General features: G+C 43.8%; 1 protein-coding gene across 3 annotated transcripts in view; it reads left to right on the top strand.

Moving 5' to 3' along the window:
• The window catches only part of iqsec1b (IQ motif and Sec7 domain ArfGEF 1b), a 196,277-nt gene that overhangs the window by 19,065 nt on the left and 155,462 nt on the right, over positions 1-21,750 (top strand). For all 3 annotated transcript variants that reach the window (XM_062544442.1, XM_062544437.1, XM_062544439.1), the window contains exon 2: positions 15,969-15,998. In XM_062544442.1, coding sequence (XP_062400426.1) covers positions 15,969-15,998 — 30 coding nt within the window. The remainder of the gene's footprint in view (positions 1-15,968; positions 15,999-21,750) is intronic.

The raw sequence follows: 21,750 nt of genomic DNA on the forward strand, positions 1-21,750 counted from the left end.
ACTGCCAGACATTAGTTTGTGATTCATTTTTGGGAGATTTCTGTGCTGGAATTTGTGTTGCTAATCCTTTTAACATCCACACAGTATATACCCGTGTGTGCGTGTGTGCGTGTGTGCGTGTGTGTGTGTGTGTGTGTGTGTGTGTGTGTGTGTGTGTGTGTGTGTGTGTGCTTATTTTCCTAGTTTGTCCTTTTGTCATTTCTCATCATACATCATTTGCCTTCAGTACTTGGTATTAAAAAGCATGAACAGTATTTTGTTTTGGCCTTTTATATATTTATATTGAGTTTCCAGCAGACCTATTCCCAACATACCCCATTAGCGCAGTCAGTATATCTCTCCGAAGCATGTGATGTCGCTGTCTTTATTTCCATGTTAGTGCTCTTCCTGTAAGGCATTCAGCCACGCACACACTAAGCATGTCTTTAGAGTAGCAACGCTAGTCTGCCACTCAGTCTAGCGAGTTGTACAAGTCCGTGTTTTCATCTTGATACAATAAATTGGCAGAAGTGACCCTGTGATGGTTTAACTTTGAACACTGAAATAGATGGACGGCTGTATTTTTTGCTTTCTTTTTTTGTACGCTGAACCTCCACCAGCTGTAGTTTAGAGTGAACAATGTGCCAACTAATTGTCCTCCTTGACATCTTACTCCTTACGAGACTGCCTGTGAATTTTTTTTTTCTCACAACAGAGAGAGCAGGTCAGCATTTTCTTGCCACTATAACTTGGTAAATCTGAAGTGTGTGTGTGTGTGTGTGTGTGTGCGCGATGCCTCCTTAGGACATAACTGATTGCCAAGTACATTTCCTTGTCCTTTTATTAGTCCTGTGTTTGCCAAGAATCTCTTAATAAACTGATGATCAGCAGAGCAGAAAGTGAAGCAGTCTCCTTACAGCTTTCAGTTTAGCTTGGGAGTTTTTTATTGGAAATGTAAGTTAGTAATCTTGCTGTGACGCCAGTAGATCTATTTAGCATTATGGAACTTCTGCACATTCACACGTTTTGGTAACACTTTATTTGAAGGGGTCTACATAAGGGTGACCTGTAACCGTCATAAGATGAATGACATGACACATGATGTTTATGACTGTTGTGTGCCATTCGTTTTGGAGTGTTTCTGACCGTTTAGTTTCGGTTTTTGACGTTCCAAAAACCGGATGACACATTATGACAACAGTCATAAACATCAATAATGTGTCATTAATGTGCATGACATGTGTCATGTCATTCTCATGACAGTTACAGGTCACACTTATGTAGACCCCTTCAAATAAAGTGTTGCCCATGTTTTTCTGACATGCCTGACTTCTCTCCACTGATCACATGTGGTTTCAGTAGAGAACAAAAGAGAAGTAAGTTCTTGCCCAGGTGAAAATGTACAGGTTGAATAGCTGCATTTGATAAACATTATTTCAGAGAAGACGGAGAACACTTAAAGCAATCATATGGTTCAGTGTGCGCACAACCTAATCAGCTGGCACGTTTGACATCTTGCAGCATTGCACAAATCTAACTGATGGTCATGCATGTGTTGTAAATTCAGCCAGATCTGCACGATGCTGGAAGAAGTCGAACGTGCCCACTGATTTGACACTACTGGAATACAAATGAGACAATGTGCTGACTTCAGAAACTGTCCTTGTTATAACCTCTCTGTACACTTTCAAAGTTTACAATACAGTACTTTGAGTTGTCTGCAGGAACCGTCTCCACACTACCAGCAAATTGTAAGGCTATTTTGAGCCTTGTCAGTGGTTTGAAAACCGCAAACAAGAGTCTACCTCAGAACTCCTCCAATTAACCCAACTTTGTCCAGAATGAAAGTTTGAATTTGTTATCATCAGTAAATATACGCTAGGTTGTGCGTACACCAAACCATCCATTTAAGAAAACACTGTTCCAGCTCGGTCATCAGTTATGAATTCCAGAATAGTAACTTGTACGACGGCCTATGTTTGTGAGAGACCTGTCTTGCCCAAAGTAGGGACAGCTTGATGTCTTAAGTTAGAGATTGGTTGATATTTCACAGCAGATGTCCGTGACAATTCAGTGACATGTGTGATATGTTGCAAAGTCTTAATAGCACATGTCCAAAGATTAACAGTGGATTAGTTACCACAATCTAATATAATCCACAATCTAATTCATGGGACATTTCTTGATATTTTCAGAGGGTCCGAACAGCTTTGTGTGAAACAGATGAGTTGAAGTCTATGCTTAACATAAAGCTTGGGGATTGGGTATGATTAGCCATAATGATTAATCTTTTGCAAGATTGTCATATAAAAATGAAGTGATCCTACATGTTTAGAATGAGGTCTGTTAACCAAGTGACGACATTCCATGCTGAATTTCAGAAAACCTGCAGTACCTCAAACGTCCCAATGGGGTGGCTCCAAAAATCTGATTGTGTCATCTATGTCCGAAAAAATTAGTTAATAATTAATAGGGTTGGGTATCGTTTGAATTTGAATGATTCCGATTCCGATTTCGATTCCTTGTTTCGATTCCGGTTCCTAACAATTCTCGATTCCGATTCTTGGAAGAGGCAGGGTCAAAAAAGTTTGGATATTTTAAATGAGCTAGCTAACCAACGGTCTGATCTTCTCCATCAATTTTAATTCTATGAACTTTTTACTTTTTATGAACTTTACTATAAATTTCTCACAGGGCTGTTTTCAACTACAGTATAAATATCAAATCTATGAACTGTCGTCTTGTTGCCTCAGCTCGGGTTATGCCTTCTTCGTTGGTGTTTAGTGGCTTCTTCTTCCGGTTCGCGGACTAGGAATCGATACTAAGAATTGAAATTTAACCTTTTGAACGATTCTGGGAGGATTGGAAAGCTAGTCCCGGTTCCCATCGATTCTCGATACCCAACCCTAATAATTACTAATTTTTATGCCATGCGAACGGAGTGCTTCAGTTGCGGACCTTACGACGGAATATTAGGGCCACACATGAGTTAAAAATATTTTTGCCATGACGAGATTAATCTCGATATGTAGACTTATCGACATTACATTTTTTGATAGCTACGTGTGGCCAGTCTTGCAACCAAGATGCCGCAAGATTTTGTGGTTCTCTGATCGCCTTGTCTGACATGGTCAATCATAAAAGATCATCCTGAAAAACAAAAAATCATGTAGTCTGCACAGGCCATTTATAAACCATTAACAAGGGTGACTACTATACACTTTCATAATAAGAGGGTACTCACAAGTAGTTAATAAGTCACTCAGACATATTGTAAACCATTCACAAGTTATTAATAAATGGTAAGTTCTATGTATTATTTATTACATAGCCTAGCATTAATAGATTACTTACAAAAAGTAACTCTTAGAAATATTGTATGCATTGATTAATGCACACACATATAATGGTAAGCCCATAACCAGTAGAAATACCCCTGCATCATGTTAGTTGACATTTGTAGGTCAGTTGAGAAGTGTGTTATAATCATGGAAAGCAAGAACCATAAACTAAACAGAAACACACCGGTTCATGAGAAATACCTCCATTAAGATGGTATTTTCTCTGCCATTTTGAAGGGTTTTTTTATTGAGAGACGAAATGCAGTACATTCGGACCAGGTGTCATGAGATGAAACCAATATGAGAATCTGAAGTGTTCAAGTATCATTGCCCTGCAGGCAAAATGCGGCCTCTTTCAAACGAGGTAAAAAGGCATTGCCCTGAGGCCGCTAAGGAATGATTAAGCTGGACTAAAATGGAATAACATTTGAAAAAAGAATTGTAAAAAGAAAAAAGGGGAATTGTAGTTCTCTTGCATTGTTTCTTTCTTCCTTTATTGGGAGCAAGTTCTGCTTTTCATGAATGTCTATAGGGATAGAAGAATTGAGTTTGTGAAGAGGAAGAATGTTTTATGGTACTTTTTTTCAGCAGTAGGCAGAAGATTCCCTTGCAGAGGTGGACATCCCGGTTCTAGAAAGTAAATCCTGCCATCTTTCTACCTGTGCACTTAACAGGTGCTATTATTAATAATCTGATCTACCTGGCTGCTAACTAGGATAGTTGAGTTAAGTGGTTGGATAACATGCTTGACAGAACTTTTACTTTCTGAACCTGTGATGTCCACCTCTGCTGACATGCATGTACCCTACTTACACCAATACAAAATTGAGCATGTAATTAAAGGGATAATCCGGAGTGAAATGCACTTTAGATCAATTTTTCGGACTATTGGGAGTACATACGTTGAGTTGACACCAAAATCATGTCATTCGGATGTATTTTGAGAAAGTTCGAGTTCACCGTTTTTAGCCAAAACTCGTTAGCCTGTAAGTGACCGGGGCAGGTCCTTTCGCCACTACAAAACGCTATTTTTATACCTCTTCTACTGTTCCAAACAACACTACACTTACGTGGTAGTGAGTAGAGGGTTCCTAAAGCCAAACCGAAGTATCCCCACGTCTTTATGTGGGCGGATAGAGAGTCCAGAATGAATTTAATCGAGTCAGTACCTTCTGGAAATGTCGCTGCGGCAGCTGCGCAACGCTTCAACAACACTTTACTAACATTTCCGGAAAGGTACTGACTCGATTAAATTCATTCTGGACTCTCTATCCGACCACATAAAGACGTGAGGATACTTCGGTTTGGCTTTAGGAACCCTCTACTCACTACCACGTAACTGTAGTGTTGTTTGGAACAGTAGAAGAGGTATAAAAATAGCGTTTTGTAGTGGCGAAAGGACCTGCCCCGGTCACTTACAGGCTAACGAGTTTTGGCTAAAAACGGTGAACTCGAACTTTCTCAAAATACATCCGAATGACATGATTTTGGTGTCAACTCAACGTATGTACTCCCAATAGTCCGAAAAATTGATCTAAAGTGCATTTCACTCCGGATTATGCCTTTAAGGTGCTTTTTGGACCTAGTGTTTTTTTACATTTGACTTTTAATACACTCAAGGTCTTGTCATGCTGATGGCATGGGGTGGCTTTAGTGAGTTTATGGCAGGTGAATGTAGATGTTGTCGTTTACTACACAAGGAAGAGTGTTTTCAGGGATACATACTGAACAATCTGTGGAACCAGTTGATTGATTACTGCACAATGGTAATTCAATTCAAAATGGGCCATTTTGATTTTCATTTGTCAATGGGCACTGGTTGCCCTCAGAAGTGCTTGCGAGACCTGTTTGCCCAGCCTCTCATTTTCATTCTTCATGTCATAGAACAGGAATAATGTGTTTTGGGGCTCCTGAATCATTTTGGCTGTCTACCTGCTAAAAGAAAAGGCTTGTCACAAAGAATAATGGATGTCACTATTAAGAATGTACCAATATGTCTGGGCTTAAGTTAATGCCCTGGCCACGTGGCACTTGATTTATACGCTGCTTTACTTACCTTGTGATGTTAATTAAAAGTACACGGCCTAATTGAAGTGCATTGTTTCAAGTTGTCGTGATCTCTCCATCAGCACTTTCACTGGCTAGGCTGGCCATTGTGGTCCTGCGAGGCACTCCACCAAAGGGATTCTGGACATGTCCAAACTGGCTGGCATGAGGCCCGAAAATGCTATAAAGATAACAATGTTATTATTGCCCATTCCTGAATACGATTTTGACCGCTTGATAGCTTTAACTAAATTATATTCCTTTAAATCAAGTTATGAAGCGGCTAAGGTGGAGGAGCACTTTTATGTGTTGTTTTGTATTCGTTCATTGCAGTTTTATAGCAATAAACCGCTATGCAAACAAACGAAAGAGCTTTTTTAAAATGAGATATTTTTGGCTTTACTTTTTTTTTTTTTAAAGCAGTCTCCCTTTTCTGAATTAATATAGCTGTACATCTTTTACGGTCTCTGACTACCCAGGCCACAGCAGGCATAAACTGGGAGGGAATAGCCATGTACAAGCCCTGAGGCCTTGGGCTAAGAGAAAGAGTGGTCATTGTTTTTTTTTGTTTTTTTTTGTTCCCGAGAGGCTCTCAAAGTGACCTTGTTTTCCTGCGATGACTATTTTAAAAAACACAAAGCAAATGTGATTTCATTGACTCGGAGAGCACAATGACTAGGTCGTCAGAGCATGATGTCAGAGCCTCCCCTAGCTGCAGTATGCACTGTACACACACACACACACACACACACACACACACACACTTCCCTCCTCTTCTCCTTCACACATTTTCCCCTCTCCGTCTCCCTTGTCTGCTGTTGCTGTCATCTGCGACGACCCCGACAGCCTCCTTAATGTGCCATCTACATGTGCTCTGTCCACACACACACACACACACACACACACACACACCATCCTCCCCCCACACACGCCTCCCCGTTACTCATTAGGAACGGTGCATTATGGGAGATTAATCGGCGGTGAAATGGGATAGGCGTGGAGTATCTTGACACATGCTGAATGGGCTCGCTCCGTGTGGGGACCGCTGTGCAGTCGCACTTGTACAGTAGTGCAGCACTCAAGGAATCACTGGGCCCACTGCCCAAACACACATTCTGTTGCAGCACATACTGCAGTCTACAGCATGCGTTACTTACACAACCGCTCTCCGCTGAAGTTTCCATCGAATGTTCTTTCTTTTTTTTTTTCCCCCAGGTTAAATACACCTGGAAGACCTTGATCTCAGATTACATGGGCCTGACAAGCTGGTAGTTACTCTGCATGGATTTCTGTCTGTGCTGCAATGTGTGTCTTTTGTTCCCACAGCAAGACTGCCACATCTTTGAATGGATATTTTGGTTTCCTCCGACTGGATGCTGGTCAGGGGCTTTGTGCAACACATCGAAGACACACAAGAATCAATAGGAATCCAATTGGCACAGGAAGAGAGAGCTGGTGTCTATGCACCAGCGACCCCCCTCCCCCGTATCCCCCCCCCCCCCCTCCCTCCCTTAAGGCTGTTAAGTCGTGCTGTCTTTGCATGGTCAGGCTCGACCACCAAGCCCGTAGAGGGTGAGTCGGTTGGTTTGTCACTGATAGTCGGTGTTAGACAAATCCAGTGCCTTGGTCTCCAGAGCTCCTGTGAGGCCAGCTCTTTGGTCGGTCACCAGACGCACAGCAGACGGCAGAGAGAGACGTGGACACACACACACACCCCGTCTCCCACCACCACACCAGCGTGGAGACTCGGGGAAACGGCCGGCCAGCCAGAGTGGAGGAGAAGGAGGGGGAGGGGGGGTGAAATCCCTCTTTTGGCGCATCTCTGAAATGACATAATAGCATGGCGCTGGCACCAGAATGTGTGTATAGTCACCATTTCTTTTATCATGGCCGTGTGTGATTTACATAAGCAGACATGCAGGGATGGTAATTGCACTGCACGGGCATGGCTATGGGGCGTCTTGGCCCTGGCACTGGGCCAGCACTGGGCCAGCACTGCTGAGCATAGATGTGCCGTTTCCCACAGAGAATGTGCCACATACAGTAAAGTAACGTTTGGAGAGCAGTGTGTACAATTTGTGTCAGTTTGAGTCACAACATTTACTTAAAACATAGCTGGAGAGATGGCTTAGTTTTTTAGATGTGCAGCCCATATGTATTCTATTATATGTGAATATCAGTCAGGCACCCTGAGGAGCTGAGCTGAGGTTTTCCATTCCCTCGGCTTGTCAGCCAGACAGACCACCTGCTGCCTTGCCACCAGTGCCGTCACAATGGTAATCAAATCGCAGTGTAATGGATGCCACCTCCCCTAGGTTTTTAGAGTTTACCACTAGTTTTTCAGACTTGGGGAATGGCAACATGCCCCACTCTATCACCTCCTGTCTGACAATGCCCAAAGTCATTCCCGTTGCTTGTCAACCATTTCACGTTTGTTTACATTTACATTTTTGCCTTGTTTTCTGGTTTTCATCCTTGATTAGGGTGCACAATAGAATGCTTTGAGTTGTGGCTCTACGGTAATGGAAAAGTATAAAACTAATCAGCTTATTGTTTTCCATAAAAAGGTACAATACAATAGCTATAAATCATTTTGTTTTCTAACCTAAGGATTGCATTTTTATCAGATCGGTTTCAAAAGCTGTTTTTGTGTTTTTTTATTTTTGTTTGCACTCATGTAGAGTACGTAATGAGTAAACACAAGCACATGCTGTCACAACACAACACAGGGCATGGCGTGCTATACCGTCATTTCTGACTATTAGCCGCGGCTTATACATTGACTTAGCAACATTTCTTCAGTTACTGTATGAGGTTAATTCAGGGGGGCAGTTAATATGGTGTTAATATGGTTTTGTTTCTTAAAACACTGTCCTATGCGGGAAATTACTGCACTATAGATCCCATTTACCTCCCAGTGTAAAAAGCATCAAGTATGTCTTGACATTAATATGCACAAAACCTCAACTGTATGATGGAAAAAAAAAAAAAACCCATCATATTTCTCTCAGGCATTGATAAGGCAGAGGTTGAATTGTTTCCCATGAGAGAGGGGGGAAAGAGAGAGAGATAGAAAAAAATCCAGAGAGCAGAGAGAGAGAAAGAGAGGGAAGAAGGGAGAGAGAGAAAGAGGAGAAGAGAGAGCAGCTCATTACCAGCTTGTGGGCTGACACAGGGTAGTCGGAGAGGTCCGGGGCCTCTAACCCGGCCCGGCAAATGTGATTTTGTCAGCGCTGATGTATGGGCTGGCGGGTGAAAAGGTTAATTTCATTACCCCTTCGGATTAAACAATTGTGGCTTTAATAGGCAGGAGAAGACGATGGGGGTGCGCCGAGCCCTGCCTCACACTGACCTTTAATGAGCCACAGGAACCTCTGTGGGCCGCCGCCGCCACTGAGCCCTGCTCCCACGAAACAAGACTCCACGTCAAAAGTTTAAACCGTGCGGTCATAAAGCAACAGCGAAAATACTAAACGCTTGTTTTCAATTGCAGTTGTTATTTTGTTTATTTATTTTTTTAAGTCAGAAATCCTACATGATAATAATTTAAATCCATAGAGGATATCTACAATGAACAGCCTACTACCGGTAGTTCTATTCACTGACCAATGAATACTAAAGCCTTATGGAGTAGATCTGTAATATTTCTTGTCTCACGTGTGCAATGTACTTTACACTGAACTGACACTGTATAGGGAGAACTCAGGATTTATTAGTGTGATATAGCATAGCATGATATTGCTGTTCCCATAATGAAAAGTGCTCTGGGCTTTGGGAGGTATGTTTTGGAGAGCCAATCATATTGTGTTTGGATACTTAACGGTGTTATGTACAGTTGAGTGATGGTGGAGGATGGTATGTTGTTGCAATGAGGGGATACTTGATTACACTTGCTGTCTTATGAAGCAGATGGTGGAGTGTCTATATGAGACGATGAGATGACAGCTTCTCAATGTTCCTCTTAAGTTACTCTTAGGATTGAGTAGAGATGGACATATGTTGTGGAACACTTTTTTTTTAGACCACCCAAAATGTCTTGATGGAAGACAAAAAGCAAGATGTGGGAAAAAAGAGTGTATTAATAGTTGCTTGCAGCTATATTTAAATTGTTGGCAGGCCAAGGTTGCCTATGCAGCAAAGATGCTTGTGGATTACTGTGTCACAAAACCTGCACATTGCGTTGGAAAGCTGCCATTGTATTTCACAGATGACCGGCTGCAGGGATGAAGGTTACAGAGACTGTAGATCGAGATGTCATTGTTATTTTATTATTTTTTTTATTTCAGTTTGATGTATTTGTTTCATTTCAGACATTTATTTGTTTCTCAGAATAACACATGGGTTGATGGGCGATCTGCTAAGCCTGTGTAGTCTGAGTAAGATGTGCTGTATTAATACACCCAAGCCGTTAATAATAGCACCGGATTTCATATTCCAATGCATCTCTTCTCTGAATCTCTCATCTTCTCACCGTCTGCTCGTATCTCTCAACTCTGTATTTGAAAGATACCAAGATGCAGTAGTATCCTTTTTTTCCCTTATCCATCATTGAAGTCCGTACATGATGGACTATCCTACTGATAATGCTCTCCGATGGCAAATCTTTCATGTGGAACCCTGAATGGGACCGTATCAGCCGAATCACTGAAATAATGTCAGCCATGGACGCAGAGTCCCACCGCTGTGATCATTCAGGCACACATTTCCTCCCACCCCCTCTGATGGAATCCTTAAACGAGTCCTAATTATGACATTCCGCTAGTGATGTGGGACTCGGAACCAGGGTGGGGTAATGGTGGCGATGATGAAGACTGCCGCTTGCATTGTGGTACCAGCAGCAAAATCAAAAGAATACAAAAATAAATAATGGTTTTCACTCCCAGTTGGTCTGGAAAACATTTAATTAGAGTAATCCTTCAATTTTATTTCACTGCGAAACAGAGAGAGGAGATATACTCTGGTGGGTAATTTCAGACACTGGCTTTCCCTCTTGCCTTTGTCAGCTCACATTTGTGAATTGCAAATGCTTTCGTAGATATAATGTGAATTATGAAGATGTTGTTTTCAGAAGGTGTCAGATGTACAATGAAGATGCCTGAAAGGAGAGATATGACTTATTTGTTGTGTATTACACCATGCTAGGGAAGATCTACAGCCTCATGGAGACGGTGCTTAAATGTGAAAAAAGAGAAATCTAGTCTCGGATAGATTGCAGACTGAAACTCTGAAGAATGAGTAGTTAGTTGAACTTCAAGTTGATGCATTGTGTATTGTTGTTATTATTTGCTTTGTATGGTTTGGTCTTCAAGTAATAGGCCTACTGACCACATACGAGCTATAAACTTGCTTCCTTGAATCTGTGTGTGTGTGCATTCTGATTCTCCAGAAAGGATGACACATCTGTTAACATTGGAAAAGATGGGGCTTTTAAAAAACACTTCAGACTTCAACTTCAGGGCTTTTAAAAAATATTTCAAACATTTTTCAGACTTCCAGGCATTTCAGTAAATACCACTAAAGAACATTAAGCAGCTGGTTATTATACAGAGAGCAGCCTTCATACGCTGTTCCAAGGCTTTTTAATACCAGGGTGGAAGTCTCAAGCTGCAAATCTAAAGTCTGGGTTTTCACATCACTCCGAACATCTGAATAGTCTAGATGCTGAATGAGAGCGAGTTGAACACTGAATAACTCAGTATTGCCAGTATTTCAGATGGTATTTCAGCCCTTTTTTACATTTGTGATTATCTGTTTACATTTCGCCATTCAACAGATGTCATTATCACTTGCAGCCTGCAGTTCAAATGGGGTATACTGTACCCGTCATCAGCTTGTATGACCCCTGGGAATCAAACCCACGGCCTTTAGGGACTTTGCATCCTGCGGTACAAGTGCTAGTTTGGCAACAGTGCAGGCGGGTTCGTTATTGTTATTTTTTTCTGCTGTATAGGAACTCCAGTGACATCATAAGGGTCCATTTGTCAGTTGTCGCGGAGACGGCTGGAATGTTGTTGATGGTAGTGAGCTGGAGCTGATGAACAGTGCTACTCCCTGACATGCTTCCTGTTTGCTGACCCGTGTCTTTGAGGGGATGCCGGGCTCCGCTGTCCTCCAGTGTGAACACGCTGAGGGGTCGGTGTTGTGCTCCCGACCATAGGAAGGGACATCCATCCTGTTTTCCTGTTTCATTTTTTAATTTAGGGTGTGTGTGGGTGTGGGTGTGCCTGTGTGATCCATAACACAATCCACAGCTACACACAGTGTGTCAGCTAACAGAAGTTTGGATTTATGTCTCTTTTGTCTTGTATCATATTTGAGTTTTTGTCTTTCGTAGTTGCTTTTGCTGCAAAAGAAATGTTTTTTTCTCTAGAAATGTGATTTCGAGCTCCAGCCTCTTTCATTTCATCCACACCACTGATTATATATATATATATATATATATATATATATATATATATACAGTACACACACACTTCTTCTTTTTTCTCCGCAGCTAAACTTCTTGTAATTCACTCCATGTCCAGGCAGAAACCTGGCAGAGCCCAGACTCATTTGAGCAGAGACTTTCCTACCTCTAATCCCAGAGAAAACAGAAGTGATGTCTGGCAGAGCTGGGTACCAGGGTGGCTTATGGTGCTTTGGAGTGGCTCATATCCGTTGTTTGTCCACTGATGAGGAGCAGTAAGTCACTCCGCGTGGATGAGCGGGTTGAGTAGGGAATGATTTTTACAGGATTTATCAAATGTTTCACGGTTTGTATCGGCACATTTCGTGGACGATGGTGCTAAATATTGCATCATTAGTAAGGAGAAGGAGAAATCAATTTAATGAATGATGGACACCTTGGACAGAGATACACATGAAAGCATGTGATATTTAGATGTTTTTTGTATTTTAATTGATACGATATTGTATATAGTGTAAATATATGTTCTGCATATTTTTCATAATGCCATAATACGCAAATACAGTAAGTTGAAAGTCTAATAATAAATTAGAAGATAGACATGTCTGTCACTTTGAAATTTAGTTGCTGTGGAGACCTCCTCTCCATATATATTGTGAAGTCTCCTTTATGAGTGTTGCTGTTTCAACACCATGCCACAGGAGAGGTAGAAGCCAGACAGCCAAAGGAACTGAACAATGTAGTGCAGTGAGGTGAGACATCTCCTCTTCTCTTTTGTCCCTGAGATCTGCCTGGCTCGCAGTGCTGAACTGGAAGAGGAAAATGGTTTGAGTCTTTTTCATCAGCAGTAAAGCGGTCTCGGCTCCTTGCTCTCCCTGGGGCATCTTCAAGACTGCTGTTATTCTTGTGTAACACACGTTGGGTTGCTCAAGGACATCCACTCATTGTTTTTCCCGACTCAAGGTCTCTCTGACTCTGACTCTGATTTGATCACTGATATAGGGTTAGACTGACATAATTTGTTTTGTTTGTTTAGAGCGGGATGCAACCCAACACTGGACCAAAATTGACAGTAGGCGTAGAATTGTCTGTAAAATGGGTTATTGTGGGTAGGGATGCAAGGACTGTGTTTTTTTTGTGTGTGCTGAATGGAATCTCAAAGGGATTCGTTTATCCATTGGTTGGATGATGGGCCATTGCGCCTATGCTTTGAGGCTCTGTCATCTAACACTGGTCCTAAAGGGACTAGGCTACTCTGGGATGCCGTCAGTGAGTTCTGTGGATGCCGAGTCTGTTTCAGATGTGATCTAGTACCTTTAGGCAGGTACAGGAACACATGTGGAGTTTTGGTTCATAGATTGATCTCTGCACGGTGATCTCTCACAGACACCCAGACACATAGATACTAGATAGATAGATGCACACACACACAGACACACACAGACACACACAGACACACACAGACACACACAGACACACACAGACACACACAGACACACACAATGGCCCAATCCCAATGTCCGGACTCACGAACTCACAGACTTTGGTGCGCGTTCTCGCGAAATTCGTAAGGGTTTAGGGCTGTCCCAATGTCGAATTACGACGGGCGGGAGGGTTTGAGTACAGACTTACCGAGCCCTTTCCGTGAGTCTGCATCGGTGCAGACTTAACCTAAGGGAATTACCCACAGTTCAAAGTGTTGTGACGTTTACCGCGGAGATCATAGAAAAATCCGGAAATGAAGGTAAACAACAGCACGCACGACACACGTGCATGTTGCAAATGTTAGCAACGTCTTTGTTAGTAAACATCGCCAAGGTACATGTGATCTCGTGAAGTGCTGTCCCAATCCCAAATACCTATCTGAGCCTATGTGGCCTCACACACTCACTCACTTAGCACCTGAGATCAATTGAGTCTGTGAGTCTTTAGTTCTTAGTCTTTAGGGCTGACATTGGGATTGGGCCAGACACACACAGACACACACACAGAGGGAGTGAAATGGGGACTTCCCAACCTGCGTTTTCGAAGAAGGAATGGGTGTGCAGTCAGTTGTGTGCACATTGTGGCCTTTTACTGTCAGACAGATAGATATTTCAGATGCTCAACTCAAAAGTTTAGGGCCAGAAGCAGAGCCTCTAAAGCTTCAGGAGAAGGCAGATGGACAGAAGTGATTGAAAAACGCTCACAGCTTGGATGTAGTATGAAACCTTTAAATGGTTAGCTTGAAGAAAATCACACCTCACTCATTTTTTTTTTTTTTTTTAAAGCCACTTCTACTTTATGGTCAAACTGTCAGAACTAGACTTCACCCAAGATCAGATGATGACACGTTGACATTTATTACCCGCTATAAATCTGCTTCATTAGATATAGTCCGCTGGTGTCCACAGGACGAGAATGAGATCTTGTCATCTTTAAATGAGGGAGAGGGGGGACATGACTCCCGTTAATGTTCACGGGCCTCGGTGCAAAGCCGAATCTTGAGCAGGGAGAAACTCTTATTTCAATACGGAGTGGCATGAAACAAGCTCATATATTCGCCACTAATCTCCCAGGCCCAAGATCTCATTATAGAACAAGATTTATGAGGCGCTTGCCACTCATACACAGCCCAGTATATGTGCCGTATAGATTTTTTCCCAGCGTTACCTCCCTTCCTGGCGACTGGCTTCTTCTCCCTGTACACTTTGCCAGCTGAAGTTGAACAATTTTGCAGAGCCTCAGCCCATAATTGCGCTGGGCTGTCCAGGCCCATAAGAAATGGCTGTAGGTGACATTCCTCTGAGCTAGTGGCTAACCAGTGCTATGTTTGTATCTATAATTAAACACCAAGTGAACCTCACGTCTGCCAAAAGCAGCCTTTTCTCTCCAAATTGGGAAATCAGATGGCTATCTTGAGAGCAGAGGGAAAGTCAAAGTTGCACTTGTGTGCTAGACATGTCAGGAACCTAATTTGAACGAATTATTACTAGTTTTTTAGTGACTTATTTGGCATACGAATGTGGCTAAAGTCTCTGTGTAGAAAGTTACATTGCCCTGTGGACTGCACTCCACCACTTGTGCCATTATGTCCAGCCAGCTCCTAAGGCCGACATTAAGTGGAATTATTTCATGTGGCACTGGCACATACAGAGTGGCTTTGCGAAGTCATTGAGACTTTTTAAATCTTTTATACCCCTTCTGCTATCCTTTCACATTTACATTGTACATTTATCAATTTGGTAGACACTTTTGATATTAAACCTCGCGCTACACAGGTAGAGCGTCCATTTAATGCGTCTCCTCCTAGCTCACAGGCATCCCTGTACCAGGCGGCTCAAATCTCCTCCAGTTGTATTGGCACGCTGAATATCAATAGAGGCTCCCATGCAGGGAAGCCTGTGCGCGCACCTCTCTGTCTCTCTCTCTCTCTCTCTCTCTCTCTCTCTCTCTCTCTCCCTCTCTCCCCCTCTCTCCCTCCCTCTCTCTCTCTCTCTCCCTCTCTCTCTCTCTCTCTCTTCCCCCGTAGGTGCCCTCTCCTGGGCGCCGACTCGAGCGGCTCTCCTCTCGCTGTAAGCTACGGCGCCTCTGACAGACCTCTGTCTCCGAGGTAAACTCGCTGAATAATTGATCGCGGATCTTGCCGGAAGCGGCCTGAGGAGGTGCTCGACCAACAGTGTGGATATTAGAGTTCTCCATCATGAGCTCACAGGAGCGTTTGCGTGGGGGGGGCGGGTGGCTGTGGTTTGCAAGAAGCCGGGGGAATGGTGATGAGGGAGAGGGTGATCGTATTAAAAAAAACATAGAAAGCGCACACACACACACACACACACACACACACACACACACACACACACACACACACACACACATCTACACTTCTATAGAAACCTTTTGTATTTGAATGCATGTTATTGCATCCCATGAACACTGTTTTTCATCCAAAGGTTACTGTACCTCCCACTGTGCTTGTATCGTATTCATCTAATCTACTCCTATTACTAGCAGAGATGGATACTGTGTTAACCCTTTGAAATGCATTTGGAGGAGTCAGACAGCACCTGTAATGTTTTGGAATATCTCAAGTGGAACTCAATTGGTTGTTCCTCCGGAATTGGATCTCCCTGTGATGCTGCCGTACTGTACTTGATGTTTTGTAAAAGCCTTGTGTGCACTTTTTTCAACATCTCTATTTTCTCTCTTTCATTCTACAGGTCGGAGAGTGAAGGCTCCAGGAGTGTCCGGTGAGTAAGAACAGAAATGTTCCACACTTTTAACTTGTGTTGTATGTTTTATGCTGTTTTGTTAGCTGGAGTTCCAGAGCTCATGGAGGACCATCTCATTGCCATTCAAACATGCTCTGTTGCATTTCTGTTTCGGAGGTGTTGACCAACTCCTACAGTACAGTATGCTTGTTCGGCTGTGTTTGCTGTGGGTTTTGACTGAAGCCTTGACCTGCTCTCAGATGTTTGTGTTAAACTGTGATGTTGTTGGGTGTGTGTGTGTGTGTGTGTGTGGGTGGTTTTCCTTTCCTCCAATCAGGCTATCCTCAGGGCCTCCATGACTTGTGGAGGGCACTGCCCCTGAGGAATACTAGATCTGAATCGGGGAGAGGTATCCCTAACTCTGACCCTGACTGTCATCTATCCCCGACTCATGTTATTACTAATCTGAATCCCTGCCATTGCTTAATATCAACTATTTGTAATGTACTGTAGTTTGTCTGGTTAGTCTGACTACACAAACTGAGTGGAAGTTGTTTCTAGAGGCCTTTTTCATACGCATGCCCAAAAGTGACCTCTCCGTGCCCTAAACGAGTCGGGGTGGAATGACCTTGCTGTCATGATGCAGGTCATGGCAGGTCACAGGTTTTTTTTTCGTGCCGTTCCATGGAGTGTCCAGTCGTGCACAGCCACAGACAGTTGTTCTCTTCGTCCGCCCGCTGTCAGCAGTGCTGAATCAGAGGGTCTGCTGCTGTAAATTCAATGTCCTCTGAAGCCTCCGGAATGAATATCAGCCACCTCTTGTCCTATTCCTCCTTGCATGGCAGTCAGACATGTCCCCTAATCTCTGTGCCAGAATTGTGTTGTGTTCCTGTCTTATTTTTCTTCTTCTTTGAGCTTTTTTTTTGCTTCAAACTCCGCATTATCATCGCCATTCATCATCTTCAAGGTTTCCACTTCATAGACTAAACCCACGAAGATTAAAAACTACCGTATATAAATAAATATATGAAGTGGCATATCTTCTGAACGCTGCTCAGTGGTGCCTAGAACAGTTTGTGAGTGAATATAAATCAGCCTTCTCTGCTCAGAGAGTGACCCACCCACACACACACACGCGCACACACACACACACACACACACACACACACACACACACACACACACACACACACACACACACACACACACACACACACACACACACACTCCCAAAACTGATCTAAAGTTGTCAGCCATGCTGCCAGGTCCTTGCATCACACAGGTGCCAGACACAGTGATGCATTCGCGCGCCATCGCTCTCCCTGACACTTAAGGTGGACGGGCTGGACACTTCTCCCCATCAGAGATGAGCAGCAGGCCCTTTCATCATGCTGATCGATGGCCCAGCCCAAACGGGTCTCTATCGCGTAAAGAAAACCAAATCCCCCCCCCCCCCACACACACACACACACACACACACACACACCTCCCCCCATCACACCTTTCCCTCTGTCTTTTGGCAGGAGATGTTCACATTTCAGTTGTCCCTAAGGGCTTCATTCAGTAGAGATAAATTGTTTGTATTTGGTCATGTGTGCAAACGTTGTTATTGTGCCACTCCCGGGGGAGGTGTGATTTCATCTGCTTCCTTTCAAGAGGGTCACCAAACATTAGGTTTTATTGAGAGAGTACACAGACGATTCTGAGCTATGTGTTTTATTTTGGCCTCCTCTAAGGAGGTCATGGTTTAATTTGTGTCAGTTGGTGGGTTAGTTGGTCAACAGGTTCACTCAAAAACTATTAGTTTAAAAAGCTATCAGTTATGTGGAAAGGTGTAGACTGGGCCAAGAGCAAATCCCACAAATGTACTGTAGCTTACTGTGCTTTCGCTAACGTTGCTATCTACTGTATGGTATTATGGGGGACTGTTTGGCCTTGGCCATGGTATGCATGCTACTGTATCTACAGACGCCCACAGTCCTAGTTTGAGGTTACAGGATACAGCTTGCAGGTAGCTGATGTTCTTACACCAGGTACAGCGGAGAAAACATTTCATCAGTAGAATGTGCTGCCCTGGCTCTGCGGTGGGGGGGGGGGGGGGGGGGCGAAGCAACTGTACCATGAGTTTATTTCTAGAAAATCCCATCACCCAGAGCAACGCTTGTAGAAAAATTATGGCACATCATCAAGGCTACGCGTGCAAAAACCCCCTGAGATTTTTCTTTCTTTCTTTCTTTCTTTCTCTCTTTCTTGAAAGAAGACGTTGAACTTGTGAACCTGCGTGCTTTTCCGGGTCGGCTGCTTTAATTTGAATTACCTGCAACTAGATTAGCAGGTCCTCGTGTCAGAGCAGTATTGGAAGTGTCAGCGAGTGATTCAGTGGGGGTGTATGGGGAGTGTGGCCTGCTGTAATGGCAGTAATACAGCCTCTCCATTAGTCTGAGCGCAGGAGAAATGTCATGTAATTATGGTTCTGCTGCGCGGTGTTCTCCCATGGCTGCGGTTCTCTCTCTGGCGGCCCTCCACAGGTCAGCTTGATGGACTGTACTGTTCTTGGCCAACTGCGTTTGGTCATAAATAAAAAGCACATCAAAGCAAAAACACTATAGAGTGTTGAGTTCGTGGGAGGTATTTTCTCAGAAAATGGAAAAATAGAAAGTAGCAAACAAAAGTAGACGCACAAATATAGCAAATAGTAGAACACACGTTTTTTTTAATGGTTGGATATGGTCTGAAAATGTTATGAAATCTTCTTTTGGCTTAAGTTGGTTTTATACAACCTAAAGACCCGTTTAGTGTGTCGTGATCCCAATCTCATGACCCATTTCCATAGATCAGCATGTTGTAGTCCTTTTGATGGGCAGAAGAGACCTGAGACTGATCCAGGATCAGAGCTCCAGGGGTTTAGAGTAAGTGTATGGAGGCTGATGGACACAGCCAGCTGTGCCCTGGGTTGCCTCCGAGGGCAGTCTGTGCGATTTTTCCCAGCCCAGCCCAGCCAAGCCAAGCCAAGCCCGTGTCTGGAACTCGGTGTCTGGGAAGGCGATTTGGCCTCTAATCTGAGAGTCCCCCCCCCTTTTAGCCCTTTTGAAGTGAAAATGGGGTGAAATGTAGAGGCAAGTCTCCTTTTGAGAGGAGAAGGGGAGGGGAGTGTATGAGCGGGTTTGGAAAGGGAGGGAAGGAGAGAGACACAGACGAGGCTCAAATGTTTTATTTTTTGGTATGCGGATGAATATTGCATCCTTTTATTGTTGTGCGCTGGTGTCACGAGGCACACAAGCCGTGGTCTTAGAGGTGACATTTGAAGGAACGGGTCTGATGTGTTTGAGCAGAGTAAGAGCGTCTCCGTAGCCGTGTGTGTGTGTGTGTGTGTGTGTGTGGGTCTGATGTGTTTGAGCAGAGTAAAGAGTGTCTCCGTAGCCGACATCTGGAATCATCCTCTCCTGTCCAAGACTGATGGAGATTCCACTGACGGGTTGAACCCTGAGAGGACAAAGGGCTTGAGGCATGGTACTATGGAGGATTATCCTGTATGTGTGTGTGTGTGTGTGCATGCTTTGTTTTGTTTGCTTTGTCTCCCTATGTCTGTGTGTGTGTTGGGTGGTTGTAATATAGTGTGCTTTTGTGTGTGTGTGTGGGTGTGTGTGTATCTATGTGCGTATGTGTGTGTGCGCACGTGCATACATATTTTGTTATGTTGTGCCCATTTCTTTTCCCTTCTTACCATTTCACCCTGTGATCTGGATGACTCAGTGGAGCTCCCGTCTCTCTCTCTCTCTCTCTCTTCTCTCTCTCTCTCCTCTCTCTCTCTGTCCTCTCTCTCTCTCTCTCTCTCTGTCCTCTCTCTCTCTCTCCCTCTCTCTCTCTCTCTCTCTGTCCTGTCTCTGTACATCTCCCCTGGCTGAACCCACCCACCCTCCCAATCAGAGTGCTTTAGTCACAGATCCCTCTCCCACTCCCTTCACCTCTCCCCAGCCATTCAGTATGGAGCTCCTGGCCCCTCATCCTCCCGGCCCTAAACGCAGGCTAAGCATTTCTTCATTACGCCACTCTGGATTGCTCCTGACACTGGACAACAGCATTGCAATTGTGTTTGGGTGGCCTGCAGTAATTTGGAGGGGAGATGCCCAGTTGAAGGCAATTAATGGGAGATAAAGCAAAGTAGGGGGGGTTGTGATTTTCTCTCTCCTCTTTGGCTCGCTGACAGAATGGGAATAATGATGAAGAAAGGCCACTCTGGCCTGAGCCCAAAATGATTTTAATAAGTTTGTGGAAACATCCATAGAAATTGGCAAAAATGGGCCAAACGGCCTCAGAAAATTGGATGTGACGGCTAATAGGAGACAAAAGACATTGGATAATTGTCTGTTTATCAGAAGATGTTTCAAGGTGCAGGTGTCCACTCGTTTCCATTGACAATATTTTACAACTTTTCTGTAGCTTTCAAGGAAGGCAATTTCACCTTTCAGAGTGTATCCTTTTCAATGGAAATTAAATCGCAATTATGGAAATTCAAACAATGAAATGGCATCACTGTAAGAGTGCAACAACATAATTGATCTCATTATGAGTACTCTTGACAAAACCAAATCTCATAACTTTAAAACTACACTGCAAACTGTGCTCCAGAGTGCAGGAGGAGATCGTTCTTTGCAGTGTTTTTGGATAAGGAATGACCAATTGTGATTGGGAGTAATTGCACTGTAGCATAGCCCTGGGCTGCCTCTCTGCTATGTTCATCGGCTGTGTGAGTGTGTGCAGTAGCTGGCCTCAGGTCACGTGTGTGTGTGTGTGTGTGTGTGTGTGTGTGTGTGTGTGTGTGTGTGACTGCGTGGCCCTTTTTTTTGAAAAGCTTTTCCTCAGGTGGCTGTTCAGCACTGCCTTTTTTCATTTGGTTCAGGCTGAATTTGTGTTTGTTTGTGTGTGTGTGTGTGTGTGTGTGAGAGAGAAGAGTTTTTGTCTGTGTATCTCAGAAACCGTTTCTCTCTCTCTCTCTCACACACACACACACACACACACACACACAAATACACAGCGAGAGAGAGAAAAGAGAGACAGAAAGAGTGTGTCTATGTGTGTGTGGTCCCTGTGGTTTGACTCCAATCCCTTTGGGAGATCTATCACTCCAGGCTGCCTTTAACTTTATCTGTCTCACTTACTTGAAACCACCTACACACACACACACACACACACACACACACACACACACACACACACACACACACACACACACATATCCACACAGCTGTAGGACTGAGAGCAAACCTCAGTCAGTCACCTCATGATCGTATTCAGTTGTAACATGCCTCTATGAAATAAGTCTGTGTGTGCGTTGGTCTACATACGTGTGTGTGTGTGTGTGTGGTGTGTGTGTGTGTGTGTGTGTGTGTTAACTTCACGTGTATTTGCTGACAGTGCAGATTAGGCCCATCGGTCAGGCCCAAGTGCTCTGTGGTGGTGTGGGGTTATGTGCTGTGAAGCGGCGGGCACTGAATGACCTGTGAAGGCATTCCCTCCTGATGGGTGGTCTAAAGCCAGGAATCCCTCAGTATTGTGGCTATGGAAATAACATGGCGTGGCACTGACTGCCATCAGAGAATGCCTCACATAACCCAAATTCCACTGAACTGTTCTGTGAGGTTTATTTGTAGGCTGACTATGATGGCAGCCATCAAAATCGCCTCTAATTCAGCGACTTGACAGCCTAACATGCGACGAAATGCTGTGCTCTCGCGTTCCGCTAACAAAAAATTCCCACAGTGCTTTGTGTCATTCTCCGGGTTATTATGGG

Source organism: Sardina pilchardus, chromosome 9 (genome assembly GCF_963854185.1).
Source record: "Sardina pilchardus chromosome 9, fSarPil1.1, whole genome shotgun sequence".
Taxonomy (NCBI): domain Eukaryota; kingdom Metazoa; phylum Chordata; class Actinopteri; order Clupeiformes; family Clupeidae; genus Sardina; species Sardina pilchardus.